This window comes from Bos javanicus, chromosome 16 (genome assembly GCF_032452875.1).
Source record: "Bos javanicus breed banteng chromosome 16, ARS-OSU_banteng_1.0, whole genome shotgun sequence".
Classification (NCBI taxonomy): Eukaryota; Metazoa; Chordata; class Mammalia; order Artiodactyla; family Bovidae; genus Bos; species Bos javanicus.
Window position 1 is genome coordinate 4,292,213 of NC_083883.1, and position 19,010 is coordinate 4,311,222.

The 19,010-nt window shown below is 43.2% G+C and overlaps 1 protein-coding gene and 1 long non-coding RNA gene across 5 annotated transcripts in view; one reads left to right on the plus strand and one right to left on the minus strand.

Moving 5' to 3' along the window:
• The first annotated feature begins 41 nt into the window (after nucleotides 1–41).
• LOC133227500 (uncharacterized) overlaps nucleotides 42–19,010 on the plus strand; it is a 34,248-nt gene continuing 15,279 nt past the window's right edge. For all 3 annotated transcript variants that reach the window (XR_009729848.1, XR_009729847.1, XR_009729849.1), the window contains exon 1: nucleotides 42–263. This is a non-coding gene — a long non-coding RNA (uncharacterized LOC133227500). The remainder of the gene's footprint in view (nucleotides 264–19,010) is intronic.
• SLC26A9 (solute carrier family 26 member 9) overlaps nucleotides 13,420–19,010 on the minus strand; it is a 28,746-nt gene continuing 23,155 nt past the window's right edge. For both annotated transcript variants that reach the window (XM_061382024.1, XM_061382023.1), the window contains 3 exons: nucleotides 18,264–18,409; nucleotides 16,809–16,880; nucleotides 13,420–15,647 (listed from right to left, as the gene is read on the minus strand). In XM_061382024.1, the coding sequence (XP_061238008.1) occupies nucleotides 15,600–15,647; nucleotides 16,809–16,880; nucleotides 18,264–18,409 (266 nt within the window). In that variant the 3' untranslated portion in view covers nucleotides 13,420–15,599. The remainder of the gene's footprint in view (nucleotides 15,648–16,808; nucleotides 16,881–18,263; nucleotides 18,410–19,010) is intronic.

Here is a 19,010-nt window from a genome sequence, read left to right on the forward strand (position 1 = left end):
CTTAGCCCCGCCCATTCCCAGAGCTGGCCAATCGCCGCTCTCCTGGAGACGCTGGCCCACCAATCCATGGACTGCCCTGCCCCAGGCCCGCAAGGCCTTTCGGGGGTTGTGGCCTCCAGCGGGTAGCGGGTCGCGGTGGAGCTGAGGTGTAGTGGGGCACCAGGTTAGTTACCCAGCAGGTCTTGCGTGCGTCTCACCCTCTGCTTTGAGATGCTAGTCAATCCCTTTCTTCGTGACAACAAATCAGATAAAAGGGGGAAGAGGTAAGTAAATGAACCAAGCTTATCAGACCTTGATCTCGCTTCCTCTGAAGCTTAGGGTTTGACCATTCTCCTAGGTACCTTGAGGGAGCTCTCCAACACTCGGCTCGGTTTCATTTGAATCAGGACAATATTGTTCTGTCCATGGACATTATTCTAAAGTATTTTGGAACAGAAGGATTGCTTCTGCTTAGGAATTCACTGGAAGTGTTTTTGATATCAATGTTAAATTCCATTTTTGCAATTCTAGGCAAATGCATTAAGACTGAAGGATTTTTAGAAAGATTATATGTTATTAGACTTCCCTGGTGGCTCGGGCGGTAAAGCATCTAGCCTACAATGTGGGAGACCCGGGTTCGGTCCCTGGGTCGGGAAGATCCTCTGGAGGAGGAAATGGCACCCCACTCCAGTACTCTTGCCTGGAAAATCCCATGGACGGAGGAGCCTGGTGGGCTACAGTCCATGGGGTCACAAAGAGTCGGACACGACTGAGCGACTAAACTTTCACTTTCATGTATTACTAACTTCAGTGTGTCCAACAAACTGAAATGTGATAGCTTTCAGAGTAGAGGGTCATTCTGGAAAAAAAAAGTCTTGTAAAATACACTTAAAATTAGATTTCTTGGAACCAAAAAAACTTTTCCTTTCAGATCCCTTGATGCAATTTAATATGATATCACTTTCACATTTTACAATTCTCTAAAAAAAACTCATAAGTGCCCTACGGTCAGTAACTAGTCATGACCAAACTTGCAAATTCACACTCCTGGTGTTTGCAAAAGCTCAGAAAGGAAGTATTTTGCTCCAACTCTTTAACTTATCCTACTTGAAAAACCAAAATAAAAAAAACTCTGCAATCATATACTTGCTTTTCAATAGAATTTTGAAACAATATTATGAAAACTTCACACATGTAGAAAGATGTAAATATAATAAAATGAACATTTCTGTATTCACTACGCAGCTTAATCCCTAGAATATTAAAGATGGAATTGACCTGGGGTCCAGCTTAGACTCTCTAGCCGCCCGCCTGGCGCTTGGGGAGAGCTCAGTCTCCTTCAGCTGCTTCTTCTGCCACTTCTGGCTGTGGGTGGACTGAAGGGCCCCTGGGTTTCTGAATGGCTGTCCAAGGGGCTGGGGTGCCCTTTGACGGTGTGGAAGCTCACTCCCCAAGGGGCAAAACTTGGCTAATGGGAAGAGGGAGACTAGATGGAAAGTGGTCATTTCCCCTCTTTCCTCTTTCCTCAGCTGTCCTGGGGGTGTGGTCACATCTGCTGCAGGGCCAACTGTGTGACTCCTGGTGAACCAGGGCCCAGCCTCCACCCACACTCACTACCCTTTGGGATTGTGTCTCTCCTGTGAAATATTTGCCCCTGGCTCTGATTTCAGGGAACCAACCATGCATGTCAGAACAAGATACCCAGATCTTAGAGGCTTAAACAACTTTGTGTCTCATGATCTGTGGGTCACTCATTTGGGCTGGGCTCAGCTGGGGGCAGTTCTGCCAGTCTGGCCTGAGATCACACTGTGACCATTGTCAGCTGGCAGCAGGCTTGAGTCTGGATGGTCTAACATGGCCACACTTAAGTTTGGCAGTAGGGCCGGGCCCTGGCTGGTGGGCTGGGGAGACTCAGCTGCTCTAGGAGGTCCCTTGTCACCCCTTCCCTGTCTTGCCTGCTGCTGGGAGTGGGCTCAAGGGGAACCATAGTCCTCCCGTCTCCCTGCTGGGATGGGGCCAGGGAATGCATTCCGCCTCCTGCCCCGAACCTGCCCTTTGTGCTATGGGCAGCTAATGGCGCTGGCCCTCTGTCCACACTCCCGGTAGGGTGTGTGGTCCTGTTTGTAGGGTCCCCCGCCCCTCCATTCTTAAGGCTCAAGCATATCAAGACCCAAGTCTGTGCTACTCTGAAGATGATGACAAAACACAAGTGAGGAAGTTCCAGCTAATCTTCTGAACACCACTGCCCAGATCAGCACAGACCCTAGATGTGTGGCTTTCTGGCTACCTTGGCCCACTGCTCCCAGCTCTGTACTGCCTCCCTCCAGGTTCCCACAAGGTTGACCTGGGGAGAGGGGAGGCTCTCTCCCCAGCCTCCCCAGCTCCGGCTCTCCGTGGTCTGTAAAGTGGACCTTCACCACATACTATACTCGTGCCACAGACTTGTGTTGCCATTTCTCACCAAAAAGAACTAGAAGCATCACTACAAACAAAGCTAGTGGAGGTGATGGAATTCCAATGGAGCTACTTCAAAGCCTAAAAGATGATGCTTTGAAAGTGTTGCACTCAATATGCCAGCAAATTTGGAAAACACAGCAGTGGCCACAGGACTGGAAAAGGTCAGTTTTCATTCCAATCCCTAAGAAAGGCAATGCCAAAGAATGCTCAAACTACCACACAATTGCACTCATCTCACATACTAGCAAAGTAATCTCAAAATTCTCCAAGCCAGGCTTCAACAATGGACCATGAACTTCCAGATGTTCAAGCTGGTTTTAGAAAAGGCAGAGGAACCAGAGATCAAATTGTCAACATCCGCTGGATCATGGAAAAAGGAAGAGAGTTCCAGAAAAACATCTATTTCTGCTTTATTGACTATGCTAAAGCCTTTGACTATGTGGATCACAATAAACTGTGGAAATTTCTTCAAGAGATGGGAATACCAGACCACCTGACCTGCCTCTTGAGAAATTTGTATGCAGGTCAGGAAGCAACAGTTAGAACTGGACATGGAACAACAGACTGGTTCCAAATAGGAAAAGGAGTTCGTCAAGGCTGAATATTGTCACCCTGCTTATTTAACTTCTATGCAGAGTACATCATGAGAAACGCTGGACTGGAAGAAGCACAAGCTGGAATCAAGATTGCCAGGAGAAATATCAATAACCTCAGATATGCAGATGACACCACCCTTTTGGCAGAAAGTGAAGAAGAACTAAAGAGACTCTTGATGAAAGTGAAAGAGGAGAGTGAAAAAGCTGGCTTAAAGCTCAACATTCAGAAAACGAAGATCATGGCATCTGGTCCCATCACTTCATGGCAAATAGATGGGGAAACAGTAGAAACACTGGCAGGCTTTATTTTTTCGGGCTCCAAAATCACTGCAGGTAGTGACTGCAGTCATGAAATCAAAAGACGCTTGCTCCTTGGAAGAAGAGCTATGACCAACCTAGACAGCATATTAAAAAGAAGAGAAATTAATTTGCCAACAAAGGTATATCTAGTCAAAGCTATGGTTTTTTTTTCAGTAGTCATGTATAGATGTGAGAGTTGGACTATAAAGAAAGCTGAGCACTGAAGAAGTAATGCTTTTGAACTGTGGTGTTGGAGAAGACTCTTGACCCCTTGGACTGCAAGGAGATCCAACCAGTCAATCCTAAAGGAAATCAGTCCAGAATATTCATTGGAAGGACTCATGCTGAAGCTCCAATACTTTGGCCACCTGATGAGAAGAAATGACTCATTTGAAAAGACCCTGATGCTGGGAAAGATTGAAGGCAGAAGAAGGGGACAACAGAGGATGAGATGGTTGGATGGCATCACTTACTCAATGGACATGAGTTTGGGTAAACTCTGGGAGTTGGTGATGGACAGGGAGGCCTGGCATGCTGCAGTCCATGGGGTTGCAAAGAGTCGGACACAAGTGAGCGACTGAACTGAACTGAAGTTGCTTGTTGGCCAGAGTCTGCCCTGAAGTTAGGCAGAGGGTTGGGGCAGGGGTGCAGCAGAGCTGTAGGTATACCTGTGCCCCAATCTGGGTCATAGTCCCAGCGGCGTCCCCGTCACGCCATGTTAGCATCTGTCCTTTCACCATGGGGCCATTATCACCTCCCCTGTCATCCCTCAAGCAAAACTACTCTGTGGAAGTACAAGGTCCTAATGGATATGTCTATTTTTTGCACCACAAATTAGATGAGATTTCTGAATGTGAAAAAAAAAATAGAGTTGAAATGATTTTTTAAAATGGGACATTGACAGAATTTTTATTAAAAGTAGTTTAATTCTTACCAACTCAATTTTTTTTTTTTTTTTTTGACCAAGCTGCTGGGCTTGTAGGAACTCAGGTCCCCAACCAAGGATTGAACCCTGGGCCATGGCAATGAAAGCTCGGAATCCTAACTACCAGGCCATCAGGGAACTACCCCCCAAACTTAAAAATTTTAATTGTCAACTTAATATACATTTATGCTCCTGTGAACTATTTGGAAAACACAGGAAAGAGAAAGAAAAAAAAAATCAGGTGCCATCCCGATATCCAAAGATATCCACTCATAATATTTTGATGTTGCCCAGTTTTTTCCTACGTTCACAAATATTCACACATGAAGTATGTTTAAAATGAAACAGATGCATACTATACGCAGAGTTCTATATTCTGCTTCTTTCTTTTGGCATTATCACGAATATTACCCTGTCCTTAAATATTCTTTAAATTCTCTTATCATGTAATATTTAAAAGTTAATGAGTATATGCAATGACTATGTAAAGCAAATAATAATGCAAACAACTGTGACCTTCCCACAATGGTCAATAACACTGAAGATGTGTATGTGACCCATTGCCTCTATCCCTCAATTCCTGCCCAAGTAACCACTATCTGAAATCGTGTGTGTCTATGTGTGTGCTTTAAATAGTTCTACCACATATGTGTGAGCCCTGACATATATGTATATGTATGAGAGGAGAGTTTGGTTTTGCTTGCTTTCATAAAAATGAGAGCATGCAATCCAAAGTCCTATGAAAAGTTTTTTCACTCAAAATTTTGTTTGTGGCATTTATTTATACTGTTATATCTAGCTGTGGTCTATTCACATTCCACTACGCATGATATTGCATTCTGTGAATATATAAACATACATTGTACTTGTCTCTTGGGCTACAGGTGAGAGAGATTCTCTGGTGTATATCCCAGAGTGGAAAAGCTGGGTTGTTCTGTATGAGAGTATTCAACTTGAAATTCTGAATCATTTTCCAAGGCTACTGAATCGGTTTGTATTCCCATCATTGGGCTGTGCATAGCATGTAAGTTCCTGTTGCTTCACTTTCTCGCCAGCACTAGACACTTCAGATGAATAATTTGGCTTATTTTGTGGCTGGAAAATGATATCTCATTGTGGTGTTAATTTGTACTTCCCAGTTTATTAAGGAGTTTAAGTATCTGTTCATATGTTTATTTGCTATTTGTGTTTTCCCAACAAAATGGCTGTTTACTTCTTTTGCCCATTTTTGCTTTGAGTTGTTTTCCTTCTTATTGACTCTTTAGAGTATCTAAATATTGTGGATAGTAATATTCTGTTGGTTATATTTATGTTGCACATATTTATGTTCATTTGTGTCTTATATTTTCACTTTCTTTATGTTCTTTTGATGAACTGAAGTCTAATTTTAATGTAGGTGAATTTATCAATCTTTTGTTTTCTTGTTTAATGTCATTTCCTATTTAAGGTTATAAATATATTTTGATATGCTATCATTTTAAACTTTTGCCTTTTACATCAAAGATCTTAATCCACCTGAAATTGCTTTTCTATAAATGCTGTGAGGCCAGGTCTAATTTTATTTTTCTCCAACTAGATAGCAGTTTTCCCAGGACTGTTCATGAAACAGTCTATCCTTTCCTCGGTGATCTACAAGGACAACTTTCCTATTTACTAAGTTTTCAGTTGAATGAGCCCATTACTGGGCTTTCTATATTGTTCCGTTGGCTTTGTTTATTCCTATGCTAATATGACTGTCTTAATTACTATAACTTTAAAATATATCTCAACATCTGGTGGAGCATGTTTCTCCTTTAGCCTGTTAATGTAATGAATTCTATCAATAAGTTGAAAAAATGTAAATCACCCTGACATTCCTAGGATAAACTCAACTTAGATAAACCCATTGCTGGGTCTTCTTTTAGGGTTTTTGCAATTCTCTTTTTAAGTGTGATTGGTCTGTAATTTTTCTTTTTTGGCTTTGGTATCAAGTGTATAGTAGAAATCTAGTTAGAGAATATTGTAGTGATTTCTAGCTGCCCCTATAATCGTTTCTCCTTCTTTCTAAGTAATAAGAACCCTGATGAACTCAACACATTGACACCCAGATAAAAAAACAAATTTCCCAGACCCACCCTTGTAGCTAGGTTTGCCATGTGACTAAATTTGGAGAATGAAGGATAAGTAGATACTCTCTGCTTAAATCACTTTCTCCAGTTTCACATGTAACGGCTGGCAGCTCTAGCAGGCACGCTGGACCATGAGGATCTGCTTTTATGGGGAGGGAAGGAGGTAGAGAGAGAGAGGGAGAGAGTTGGTTGTGGGTGGAGGTGGTGGAGAGAGAAGAAGGAGGAGAAGAAGAAGGGGAGGGGAGGGAAAAGAAAGGGAAATCTAGGCTTGACTTTCCTCCCACTTGTTTTGTTTGTTTGTTTTTTGTATTTTCTGGAAGAGTGTATATAAAGTAGGATCAAATATCTAAGATATTTTCTCATAATTCTAAAAAATAGAATAATTTGGACCTGATGTTGTCTCTGTGGGAAGATTTTAAACTGATGATTTCACTTAATAGTTACAGGACTTTTCAGCTTTCTACTGTTTTCTTGATTCCATTTTTGGTACATTATATTTACTAGCAATTTATTCATCACTTAAGTTTTCAACTTTATATTAGCTAAGAGTTTAAACTCTGGAGCCAGATTTTCTGAGCTAAATTCCTAGGCCTTCCACATTCATTGAGTTGTGCTGAATGATCTTGGGAAATTCACTTAACCTTTCTGAGCTTCAGTTTCCTCATCTGTAAAATGGAGATACTAACAGTACGTACCTCTTAGAGTTGTTAGGAAGATTAAATTAGTTTATGTACATGAAGGACTTAGAAGATCACATGGCATATAGTAATTGTTGAATGGATGTTAGCAGTTCTTACTGTCTCCTGTCTTTTGTTTTCTTTACATTTGCTTGTTTTCCAACTGCCATAGTTGAATATTTGGTTCATTAATTTTTGTCTTTTTTTCTTTTTTGATAAAAGCATTTAGAGCTATAAATTTATTTTGATGCACTCTTCCCTGTGTACCATGGGTTTTGATATTTTCATTATTGTTTAGGTCTAAGTGTTTTAAAGCTTCCATATAATTTCTTCTTTGTGAGTTTTTCAGAAGTGTTTTTAAAATTTTTAAAAATGCATACCATTTTATTCCCTTTTTGTAACTGATTTTTAACTACAATGCAGTGTCACAAAATGTGGACTGATACCTCTGTTTGAAATTTGTTGAGAATTGCTGTGGGGCCTAGTATATGAACACTTTTTGTAAATATTTCATGTGTACTTAAGAAGTGTGCATTTTAGTTGTTGTGTGCATAATTCTGTGTATATTCACTTCCTCAAGATTGTTTATTTTATTACTTAACTCTTTCATACCTAACTTTTAAAAAATCTGTATGAGTTCCCAACAGTATATTGAAATCTTCCATTATGTTGCTGGATTTGCCATTTTTTCCAGTTTTTAAAGTATCAATTTTGCTCTACTTATTTTGAGACTTCTATTGGGTTCATTCAAATTTAGAACTGTTGAAAATTTTATCATGACATAGTGGCCTTCTTTATGCTTCAATGGCCTCCTGGTCTTAAAGCCAATTTTTTGCAATTAATATAGCTACCTCATTCTTTTGGTTAATATTTGTCTTGTATATGTTTTCTTCCATTTTTGTGACCCTATGTTTTACAGGGTCTCTGAATTTAATTTTTAATCTAATCAGACAATTTCTTTTACTAGTGAGATTAGTTATATTTTTTGTGATTTCTTGTGTATTTGGGCTTATTTCTATCTTCTTTTTATTAGCACTACATTTTCTATGCTTCTTTCCCCCCATGTACTGGCTTTTTAAACAGCTTATTAAATTTTCATCATGTGCATTTTTTTATTATCCTATTCTCTGCCTCACTGGTTTGGAAATTATATTCTTTGCTATCTTATGATTTACTATTGAAATTTTATATTCATACTTAATAAATTTGAATTTAATACTATAATTCTTTTCCTTTGAAAAATAAGAAGACATTTGAACACTTTAACTCTGGTTGCCTTCTCTTTATATGCTCTTGTAGTTTGTTATTTTAATTTTCAAATTTATTTTAAAAAATAATATAGTTATTGCTATTATTATTATATAGACATTTCTTTATATTTACCAATATGTTTACCAGTTTTCTTGTTTAATCTTTCTTCTTGAATCTCAAACCTTACTTCCGGAATAATTTTTATTCTTCCCAAAATTCATTCTTTTGAAGCTACTTTACTGAAAGTCATGACAGTCAACTCTCTCAATTGTTGTCTATTTGAAAATATCTTTATTTTATACTCATTCTTGCAAGATAATTTTCTTGAGTATACAATTTTAAGTTGATGGTTGTTTTAGCACTTTGAAGACATTAATTTACTGTTTTCTGGCTTCCATTTTTTTCTGTTGAGAAGTTGGCTGATAATGTAATTATTGATGTTTTGTAGTGAACTGTTCTCTCTGGCTCCTTTTAAGGACTTCTCTTTGTTTTTAGTGTTCTTAAGTTTCATTACAAGGTGTCTAGATGTCAAATTTCTTTTTTTTTTAAGTATACAATTCAATATGTTCACAGAATTGTGCAACCATCACCACAGTCAATTTTAGAATATTTTCATCACCCCTTAAAGAAACCTTGTACCTTTTAACCATCATCCCTTAATTCCATTCACCTTTCTTCCTCAGTTCAGTTCAGTTCAAATGCTCTCACAGCACGCCAGGCCTCCCTGTCCATCACCAACTCCCGGAGTTCACTCAGACTCACGTTCATTGAGTCAGTGATGCCATCCAGCCGTCTCATCCTCTGTCGTCCATCCCCTTCTCCTCCTGCCCCCAATCCCTCCCAGCATCAGAGTCTTTTCCAATGAGTCAACTCTTCACATGAGGTGGCCAAAGTACTGGAGTTTCAGCTTTAGCATCATTCCTTCCAAAGAAATCCCAGGGCTGATCTCCTTCAGAATGGACTGGTTGCATCTCCTTGCAGTCCAAGGGACTCTCAAGAGTCTTCTCCAACACCACAGTTCAAAAGCATCAATTCTTCGGCGCTCAACTTTCTTCACAGTCCAACTCTCACATGCATACATGACCACTGGAAAAACCATAGCCTTGACTACATGGACCTTTGTTGGCAAAGTAATGTCTCTGCTTTTCAATATGCTATCTAGGTTGGTCATAACTTTCCTTCCAAGGAGTAAGCGTCTTTTAATTTCATGGTTGCAGTCACCATCTGCAGTGATTTTGGAGCCCAGAAAAATAAAGTCTGACACTGTTTCCACTGTTTCCCATCTATTTCCCATGAAGTGATGGGACCAGATGCCATGATCTTCATTTTCTGAATGTTGAGCTTTAAGCCAACTTTTTCACTCTCCACTTTCACTTTCATCAAGAGGCTTTTTAGTTCCTCTTCACTTTCTGCCATAAGGGTGGTGTCATCTGCATATCTGAGGTGATTGATATTTCTCCCTAGACCTAAGCAATCACTAATCTACTTTCTATCTCTATATACATGCCTACTCTGGACATCTCATGTAAATGGAACAATATAATATGTGATCTTTTGTGTCTGGTTTCTTTCATTCAACATATTTTTCAAGGTTCACCTGTATTAGTACTTCATTCCTTTTTCTGTCCAAATAATGTTACATTATATGAGTATACCACATTTCATTTATTAATCTTTTCATATATTGGTGGACATTTGGATTTTCACTGTTTGACTATTATGAATAATGTTAGTATAAACCTTCGTGTATATTAAAGAATAGTTGATTTACAATGTTGTGCCAATCTCTGCTGTTCAGTGAAGTGACTTAGTTATACATGTATAAACAATAAGATCCTAATGCATAGCACAGGGAACTATAGTCAGTGTCTTGTGATAAAGCATAATGGAAAAGAATATTAAGAATGTATAATATGGATAATTCATTGTGGGTTTGATTTGCATTTCCCAGGTGACAAATGATGATGTTGACACGTGCTTATTGGCCATTTGTAAATCTTCCCTGGAGAAATGTCTATTAGAATGTTTTGAGCTGTAAGTGTTTTTTAATGTTCTAGATACAAGTCGCTGCTATCAGATGTATGATTTGCAAATATTTTATCCCGTTCTGTGGGTTGTATTTTTACTTTCTTGACTGTATCTTTTGAAGCACAGAAGTTTTAAATTGTGATGAATTCAATGTACCTATTTTCTTCTTTTATTGTTCTTTTATAGTGCATTTGGTGTCATATCTAAGAATATTTTGCCAAATTCTAGGTCATGAAAATTTACCTCTTTTTTTTTTTTATAATATCTTATATCTATATTCTTTTAATAGCTATTTCTTGAATAGATATTTCTTAATTTGCTGTTTTCCCTTTTAGGACCATTTATAGAGGCTTAAATTAAAAAAAAAATGTTACCAGTTTCACTGGGGAGCTGGTCAATGTAGTGTCTCACACTGTCATGAAAGACTGATTTTTCTCAATCCTTTTGTGATAAAAATGTGAAAAAAATTATAAAGTATATTTTCCAATACTAAAGTCAGAATTATGTTTAATAATAAAAAATAGAAACTTTAGCATTAAAGTCAGAGAATAAGAGAAGGATGTCTACTTTCACCGGTATTATTTAATATCATTTTTGCAGGAACTAGTCAAGACAAATAAATAAGAGAAAGAGATTAGAGGTATAAAGATTTGAAAAGGAGACAAAATTATAATTATTTGTAGACATAGTATGTATTGCTGACAAACTTGAAATATTCAATAGCCAAACTATCACAGAACTGTTAATATTGTAAGAATTCAGCAGGTACTCAGGATACAAAGTTAATATACAGAAATCAATAGCAAACAGCAACTAGTTAGAAAATACAAGATTACATTATATAAGAAAAAGGTTAAAAAAAAAAAAAAAACTAGGAATAAACTTGAGAAATGTATAAGATCTATATGAGAAAACACTACTTAAATTATCAAAAGGAGATCTAAATAGGAAAGAATATTACATCCTTCAATAAGAAAACTATATCATAAAAATGTTGTAGGTGGGGACTAACCTTTCCAGATGTTAAAAAAAATACTACAAATCTTCTATCTTCTATCTATCTAGAGGAAATGGCAACCCACTCCAGGATTCTTTCCTGGAAAATCCCTTAAACAAAGGAGCCTGGCAGGCTACAGTCCACAGGACCACAAAGAGCTGGACGTGACTGAATCACTGGCAAGAGCACCTGAGATCTATCTATCTAGTATTGGTATAGTCTCAATTATTGTTTTTAGTGGTTTAAAATCCATCATTGTGTTTATTTTGGTGCCCCAATTACCGTACATTTGGTTAGTAGAAGGTGTTTGAATCTGATTTCTGTGACCTTGTGATATGCCTCCATCATTTCTGGGGAGCAATTTCTTGCCTCCTGGCATAAAAAGTTGTTTCAGATTCATTTCGTCCCTACCCTGCCCTGGCCCTGTAACCAGTCATTGCTCTGAGGGGCCCTGGTACCTCTTAATAACGAATTGTATTAGAGACCATGTTTAGGAATGCATAGTCTTAAAATACTCCATTCCATGGTAGAATGGGGAGATCATCTTATAGAATTAAAAGATTGAGATATAATTCATATATAATAATTTATTAGTTTAAGGTATACAATATAATGATTTGATATTTTTTTATATTGTGAAATAACCACAGTAAGTCTAGCTAACACAGAAGTTTTGACACTTCTTCCCTAAAGACTGCTAAAGCCATGTTGTAGTTTTACAACTAACGGTAAAAATAGGTTTTATAGATAGGTTAAAGAAACGCATCTGATTTATATGCTGCTTATATGCCACTCAAAACTCTCCTCTGAACCCTCTTGAGAGGTAATATTCTGAGCAGTCTTACCTACTGGCCTCTCCTGGAGCCAAGCACATCTCTTCCTTCCTGCCCTGGGGGGCTTTCCTGATGCCATAGCAAAGGGCCCCTCGGGAACTACTCTGTGCTCACGTCCTTGCAACCCATATAGGTCACCCTTGACCAAGATAAGCTGGGAAAGATGGTTAAACGTTTCTCCAGGTCAGTTTGGAGGTGCGCTTCGCAGCCTCCGGGAGCTTGGAGCCCCAGTTGCCCTCCGTAGGGGCTACCACAGTAACTCATTCTTTTGTTGGTTTTCCCTCCCTGCCTGTTTCACTCCTTCAGCCTTTCACTCCTGCTCCCTGGTGTCGCTTCTCAAATACCTGTGTGGGAGCTTTTGTCTCATGTTCTACTTTTAGTGGTCAGGCTAAGATAGTATCATTAAAAATACATATACAATTCAAAAGGGAGGGATGCCCATTGCCAGCTTACTCAGATCTTGAAGGGCATTTATATAGCACGGTGAGGCAAGATTAATTTATTTTAGATACATTGTTGTTTTGGAACTCAATGGCTTCTCTGCCTCTGCAACCTATCCTCTTCCTCCTTCACCTGTTTCTCCCTTTTCTAGTGCTTTTGATGTCTTTGTTTCCATACATCTATCCTGCTGATCGTCCTTCCTTCTTTGCTTTGTCTAATCTCTAGTTCTCCCTCTCTTGCCACTTCATCCTATTTCTGTCTCCTTCAGATAGAAGGAGTCTTTGCTCTTTTTCTGTGATTCCTCTTATTTCCTACAGTTAGCAAACAAAGTTCCTGATCAGCCAAGCTTGTTGGACACTTGAGTCCTTTGGCCTTTTGCTGCCTGCATTGTCTCACAAACAGGGGAAGGAAATGTGGGATTAGGCTGTGTGCTCCCCCGAACTGGGGATTCTGAAAGCTCTGCTGAGTATTGATAGGACTCAAGTTCGAGAGACTTCTCATGAATGCTGAAGTACTAGCACATGAAACAGTGGAAGTTCGACTTCCCTGATAGCCACAGAAATCACAAAGTTGGCTCTGGGAACGGGTCTTGAGTTGGAGGATCCCTTGGACCAGGTGTTTTACCCTATCTCTGTTCTTCAGCTGTATCATGGGAGTTTATTCATTCCCAGGAGTGGAAAACCAGACCCCAGAGAGGAGCTGGGAGACTCAAGGAGAAGTCTTAGCTTTCTGTTTCTTTCCCCCCAGGGACTGGGCAAAGAAAGGCCACCTCTTCCTGGAGGTGACTTGTTTGTCTCTCTGTAAAACCACCTGAACACATGCATTCGTTCACATTTCAAAACCACTTTATTAGCAAAATGAACAAAAGGAGAATGGCGTTTAAATTAAATAAATTACACAAATATCTCAAGAGTCCTGGTTCCAGGGAACCACATCAGTATCACTAAGAACATTCAGAAGTTTTGAAATCGTGGATGCTTTCTCTACCTTCCCACCTTCCCTGCCTCAGTCACGTTCGGTAAGTGGTCTGTGTGAGTTTGTGTTCTCGCTAAGGCATTCCAGCAGTGAGTTCTCTTCGGGTTGTCTCTCTCCACCCCAGGTGTTTCCCACCTCACCTCCGCCGTGGACTCTGGTGGCACTTACACCCTTAGACATGGTGCTGGATCCCTCCGTGAGCCCCCACTCGAGGCCCCTGTGTGCCAGCAATCCCCTTTATGTCTGGGGCTGGCCTGGGGGTTTGCAGTCACTTCAGCAAGTCCTTGAGGGTTCTAGACACTTGGTTCCCAAAGCACTTGTGACTTGGGATGTCCTGAGAGTCTGTGATCTTTCCCCCACCTCTTGGGCCTGAGCTGGACTTTGCAGGAGGTGGAGCAGGGGAGGTTGAGTTTTCATTGGCTATGGTTCCTGTCCTCCCAAAACTTGGCACTTCGGGTGCTAGGCACGGTGAATCCCAGATAACACTGTCCTCTGCCTTCCAAGTTTTGAGTTCCACTGGCAGCCAGATGGCATAATGAATTCACAGAGAAGCAATGCTTGTAGGCCAAGAATCTGTTGGCTCTTCACCAGCACCCCCTCCTTTAACTCTGTGAAGACTTGCTAGCTGACCAGCTCACGGTCAACAGACACACAATGCAGGTCAGGCAGAGATTAGGAACTCCAGCGTTTTCCCGGGTTGGGCCAGCCCAGCCTTTGGGCAGGGATCACTCACCGAAGGAGCTTGGGAGATGCAGTGCGGTGAGGCCAGAGCGTTTTCTGTGCACTTCCGTGGAAAATTTCCCAAAACACCTGACCATGGAACCTATTTATTTTCAAGTCAATAGTGGGTTTCTTCTACGTTTTTCTATAAATATGGAGAGCTTAACCCCTCTTCTCATCTTTCCTAGAAGGAGATGGCCTCAGATCCTGAATTTGTTATGGGATCCCTGTGGCGGAAGACTCAGTCTGCATCAGCCCTTCTCCACACCGGGCACGCAGGTGGGATATGCCCTTGGAGGCATCTTCCCTCACCTGACTGAACCACTCAGGCCCCGAGTTGATAAGGGAGAGTTAAAACCATTGGCTCTTTCCCAAAGAAGAGGACAAGGCAGACTTCTCCAGTGGGGGAGGTGTTTCTAAGGTCAGGGGGGCTGTCAGGGCTTGGGCCCCACCAGTTGGCCTTGGACTGATGGAGCGTCCCTTCACCTCCACGTCTCCAGTACAGGGACTGCCCAAAGCTTTTGTGTGGAATAACTGGTATCTGTTGCTAGGCTGCCAGAGGGTTCTGCCAGCTACCCCCTGTTCCTCCTGGGTTTCTACCTGGTCTCAAGTAGAGGGGAGCAGCCCTCAAGGGTAGGGGGAGTGATAATGTTTCAGGAGGCTACCCCTGGGAAGGTACTTTTGGTGGCCGCTCCCCAGACTAGAGTCTGATGTGCCAAATAGCAGTGGGGGTCTCAGCAGCCTTGAGAGGAGGAGGAAGGGGGCACAGTCGCCAAGATGGAGATTCCTGGGTGGTTGGAGCCCATGGGCCCAGGAGTACAGAGCTGCCGGGGACTGCTTGGGGTAGTGGGAGGGGATGAGCCACAGAGTCGTGGGCCGGCTTCTCCCTGTGTCCTGTGACAGCGTGACATGACCTGACGCCGAGGCGTGCGGGTCTCAGGGCACTCTCAGAGCTTGCGTGCTACGTCAGCACGAGCTTTCTCTCCGTTCCCGAGTCACTCTTGGAGCCTGGCAGTGAAGGGTCCCCTCAGCGGCCACAGGCAGGGTGTGGGCAGGTGCAGAGCAGCCAGCAGGAGGCATGCTCATTGCGGGTTGGGGCCCTGCGGGTCAGTAGGAGGGCGAAGAGGTGTCTCTTCCTGCTGGTGAGATCGGCTAGCTCTAGAGGTGCCTGGGGGGACGTAAGAGTGAGAGACGAGGAGGATGGAGAGGCACCAGGGTTCCGGTGGAGGTGTTCTCCTCGACCCTCCACTCCCTGCAGTCCCAGGCTCATCCTTCACGGGCGTCCGAGGTGCTCTGGAGGCGGCCTGGGCCCTCACAGGGCAGTCAGGGTCTCTGCATGAAACATGCTTCCGAACATCTCCTGCAGCGGCCACAGGAAGGGGGGTGGGGGAGAGAGCATTAGATCTGAGTGGTCACAATTGCCAGGTGACCCTACGAGACCCTGGCTGGCGTTTCGAGGAAGGCGTTATGAGGAAGTGAGGGTGGGTGTGTGGATGTGTGTGTGTGAACAGTGGAGGGGCAGGGTCAGCCCAAGAGGTGAACTGGTGAGGGGAGAAGAAGCTTGAAATCTAGTTTTGAATCACCCCTGCTGTGCTGTGTGACCGTCACAGGTCCCTCCCTCCTTTTTTGCTCTCCTTTCTTCATTAGGTCAGGTGAGGATTGAGATCAGAAAAGCTCTAAAGTCGTTTCTTGCTCCGACAAGCTGTTTTGTCCTAGCCAGGTGTTTGGAATGTGCTGGAGATTCTGTGGGGGCCCAGAAATCAGTGTGCCAAGTCTTTGCGGCCTGGCTCTATTCCCTGATGCCTGCTGCATGCCACCAGCACTCCCAGCGATGGGCTCAGAGGACCATCGGAACTCACTCTCAAAAAGAATGGGAAGAGGCACAGAGTGAGCTGTTCTTTCTAATAGACCCAGAGCTGGATTTCTTTAAAGCTTTGGTTTCTTTGATTCAGGGCATTGGGGTGGGGCTACTTTTCATGTCGGGATCATAGAGTTCTATATGAAGTACGCGCCACATCTGCATGGCTCGGAAGGGCTGCCCACCTGCAGTAGTATTTGTACCCCTGGAATTCATCTGTTCGGATATGTGCCCACCCTGGGACAGTGTCAGGCAAGTAGTAGGCACACCATTGATACCAGTTGAATTGACAAAAGAACAAAAGCATCCCTCACTAATCTTGTTAGGTAGATGGGACAGGTATTCCTCGTATTTCCCTTATTTTACAATGATAAACACTGGGGGCCTGGTGGTGTCACGTGGCTTGCCCAAGATCATGTGGCCAGTGCGTGGGAGAGGTAAGAATAGATGTTATTTCTCTAGGACTTGATCCAGTGACTCTCCCGTCCCCCATGATGCCTTTCAGGGAGTGAGAAGAATTAAGATCTGCTATTAAAAGAACGGTGAGAAAGAAACATTATTGCCTTCAAGGTGACTGCTCTGGCTTCTGGTGGGAGAGCCCAGCCAACACTTTGGATGGGAGAGGGTCTCCTTCCTTCCCCTGACCCCCGCTAGTCAGCTTACCTGCTCTAAATCCCAGTAGCTGGGGCTGTCCTCCTCCGGCTCGTACAGAGAAAGCTCAGGGTCCACGGGCCCCTGGGTGGGGGAAACCAGTGCAGAGTGAGCTGCAGCGACTGAATGATGGTCTGGCACAAATGGCAGGCTCGGGGAGGGCATCGTATGTTCTGATGTAACTTGGCCTCTTGTCCTTTCCCTCCCCTCCCTCATTTGCCTCTCAAAATATAGCACAGCCGCGGTTTCCCTCTTCCCTGTAGACAGGTGTGCATCGGGGTCGGCTCCCTTGGCGGGCACTTTAGAAGCAGGAAAGGTTTACCTAGCTCACCTAGCTGCCTGACCTGGGGAATCCATCTCCCTTCTCTGTAAAAGTAGGATGATCACACTCACTTTGCTGGCTCTCTGCCTTACCACGCTGTTGAAACAGTGTGTGTGTGTATATAATTTACAGATATGAATATATTCTGTAATATGTAATATGTAAATATACAATTGGTATAATATACATCTTTAAGAATTTAAACTGTAGAAACTGGGCATTATTTGTGCAGTTATGATGATGAGGGTTTCCCCAGAATCTCCCTCTCTTTGCTCTGCTGGCAAAGGGCACGAGGCCAGGAAGGCCACTGCTCTCACAGTTTGCCTCTGTGTGTGGCGGGTGGGTGCCCAGCCCCGTGTTTCCCTGGACAGGCTTTCTGCACCCAGAACAGATGGCTCCAGCTTCATCAGTCTCAAAAAGCAAAGAGCAAATGGTTGCTCTAGGGCCAGAAAAGCCTTTCTTATGATCCCTGAGGGTAGAAGGGGTTTGCATCCTGGACTAGGGCACAGAAGCTTGGCAGGCCGAGGGCCGAAGATGAGCTGGCAGGGCAGCCTGGAAGATGGAGCTGTCTGGGGAGGCCTGGGCAGGGATGCCGATGGGATGGGCTTTTTCTGCCTCCCCAGCTTTCTGGAGTGTTATTTGTAGACACTGTTATTTGTAGCTCATTGGCATACCACTTACTGAGCTAGTAAATTAAATGTCAAGACACTGAGACAAAACCCTGATCCACACTCTTCATCCGTCACCAGCCTGAAATCTCTAATCTCGGTTAAATTAAAACAGGCAGGCTTACTCCCCTCCCTTCTCCAAAACGTCTTGTAGAAAGAGGGAAGGAATAGGATGGTTGAGCCATGTCAGAATACCAGGCATAACCTACTGTGCTTCGGGTGTTTGACCTCAAAACTGATAATAATAAATATTTTGTAATATACAAAGCTCTTTCAAGTGACACAAAAGATATAATTACCAGTTAATCCTAAAACCAAAACAAAAGAAAGATCCTGTGAGATCTTTAAGGCACCCGTTCCACAGCTAAGAAAACAGGGATTAAGGAAAGTTAATTGATAGAACAGGTGTTGGAACGCAAACCGGTCTGTTGTTTCAATGCCCTGGGGCCTAGGATTCCCCAGGTGCAGAGGCCTTACCCCTTGGAAGTCGTGTCCCGGGGCCACTTCCCCGGCCTGCGCCTGGGCAAAGAGGACCGCATCGTGTATGCTGGGAAAGACGTGACTGCGCTCTAGACACCCGTCTTCAAAGAGGCCTCCGTGGCTGATGTCATTGTACACCTGGGCTGCAAGGAGGGAAAGGTCACCTTCAAAAGCTGACGCCACTGTGGCCTGGAGCTGGGGGTGGGGGAGACGGAGAGAGAGAGGCCTGGGGGTCGTGCCCTTGCTGCCTCACAGGGCCTGGGCCTTGGCCTTGCAGTATCAGTTCTGGACAGCAGAGGGCAACGTGAGCTTGAGGATGCTGAACCTTCAACCCCGGGCAGAAGGAAATAGCTTGATTCAGGGTGCCCGTACTTGGTGGTGAGGGAAAGCCGAAATCATGGGCCAGTTCTGTCCCTTGAGGGTCCATTCTTCCTCCTGTTCACCCAGACCTTTCCTGCAGAGCCCGGTGTGTGGCAGAGCCCTTACTCCGCCTCAGCCCTGGGGATGATTTCCTGAGACGTGTCCAGTGAGGGTGGGCAGGGAGCCTCTGATTCCAGCTCTGGCGCACACACAGAGCAGGTGCGCATGCACACACGCTCAGAGCAGAACCCGTGCAGACTCTATGCGGGTGGAGCTTGCAGAGTCTGTGCCACGCGCAGGCCGGTGTGGGGGCTGGCTGGTCCTGCTGGAAGGCGCTGGCCCCCCGAGGGCAGTGGGGTGTGCAAACGTGTGCCTTTCCCTTTC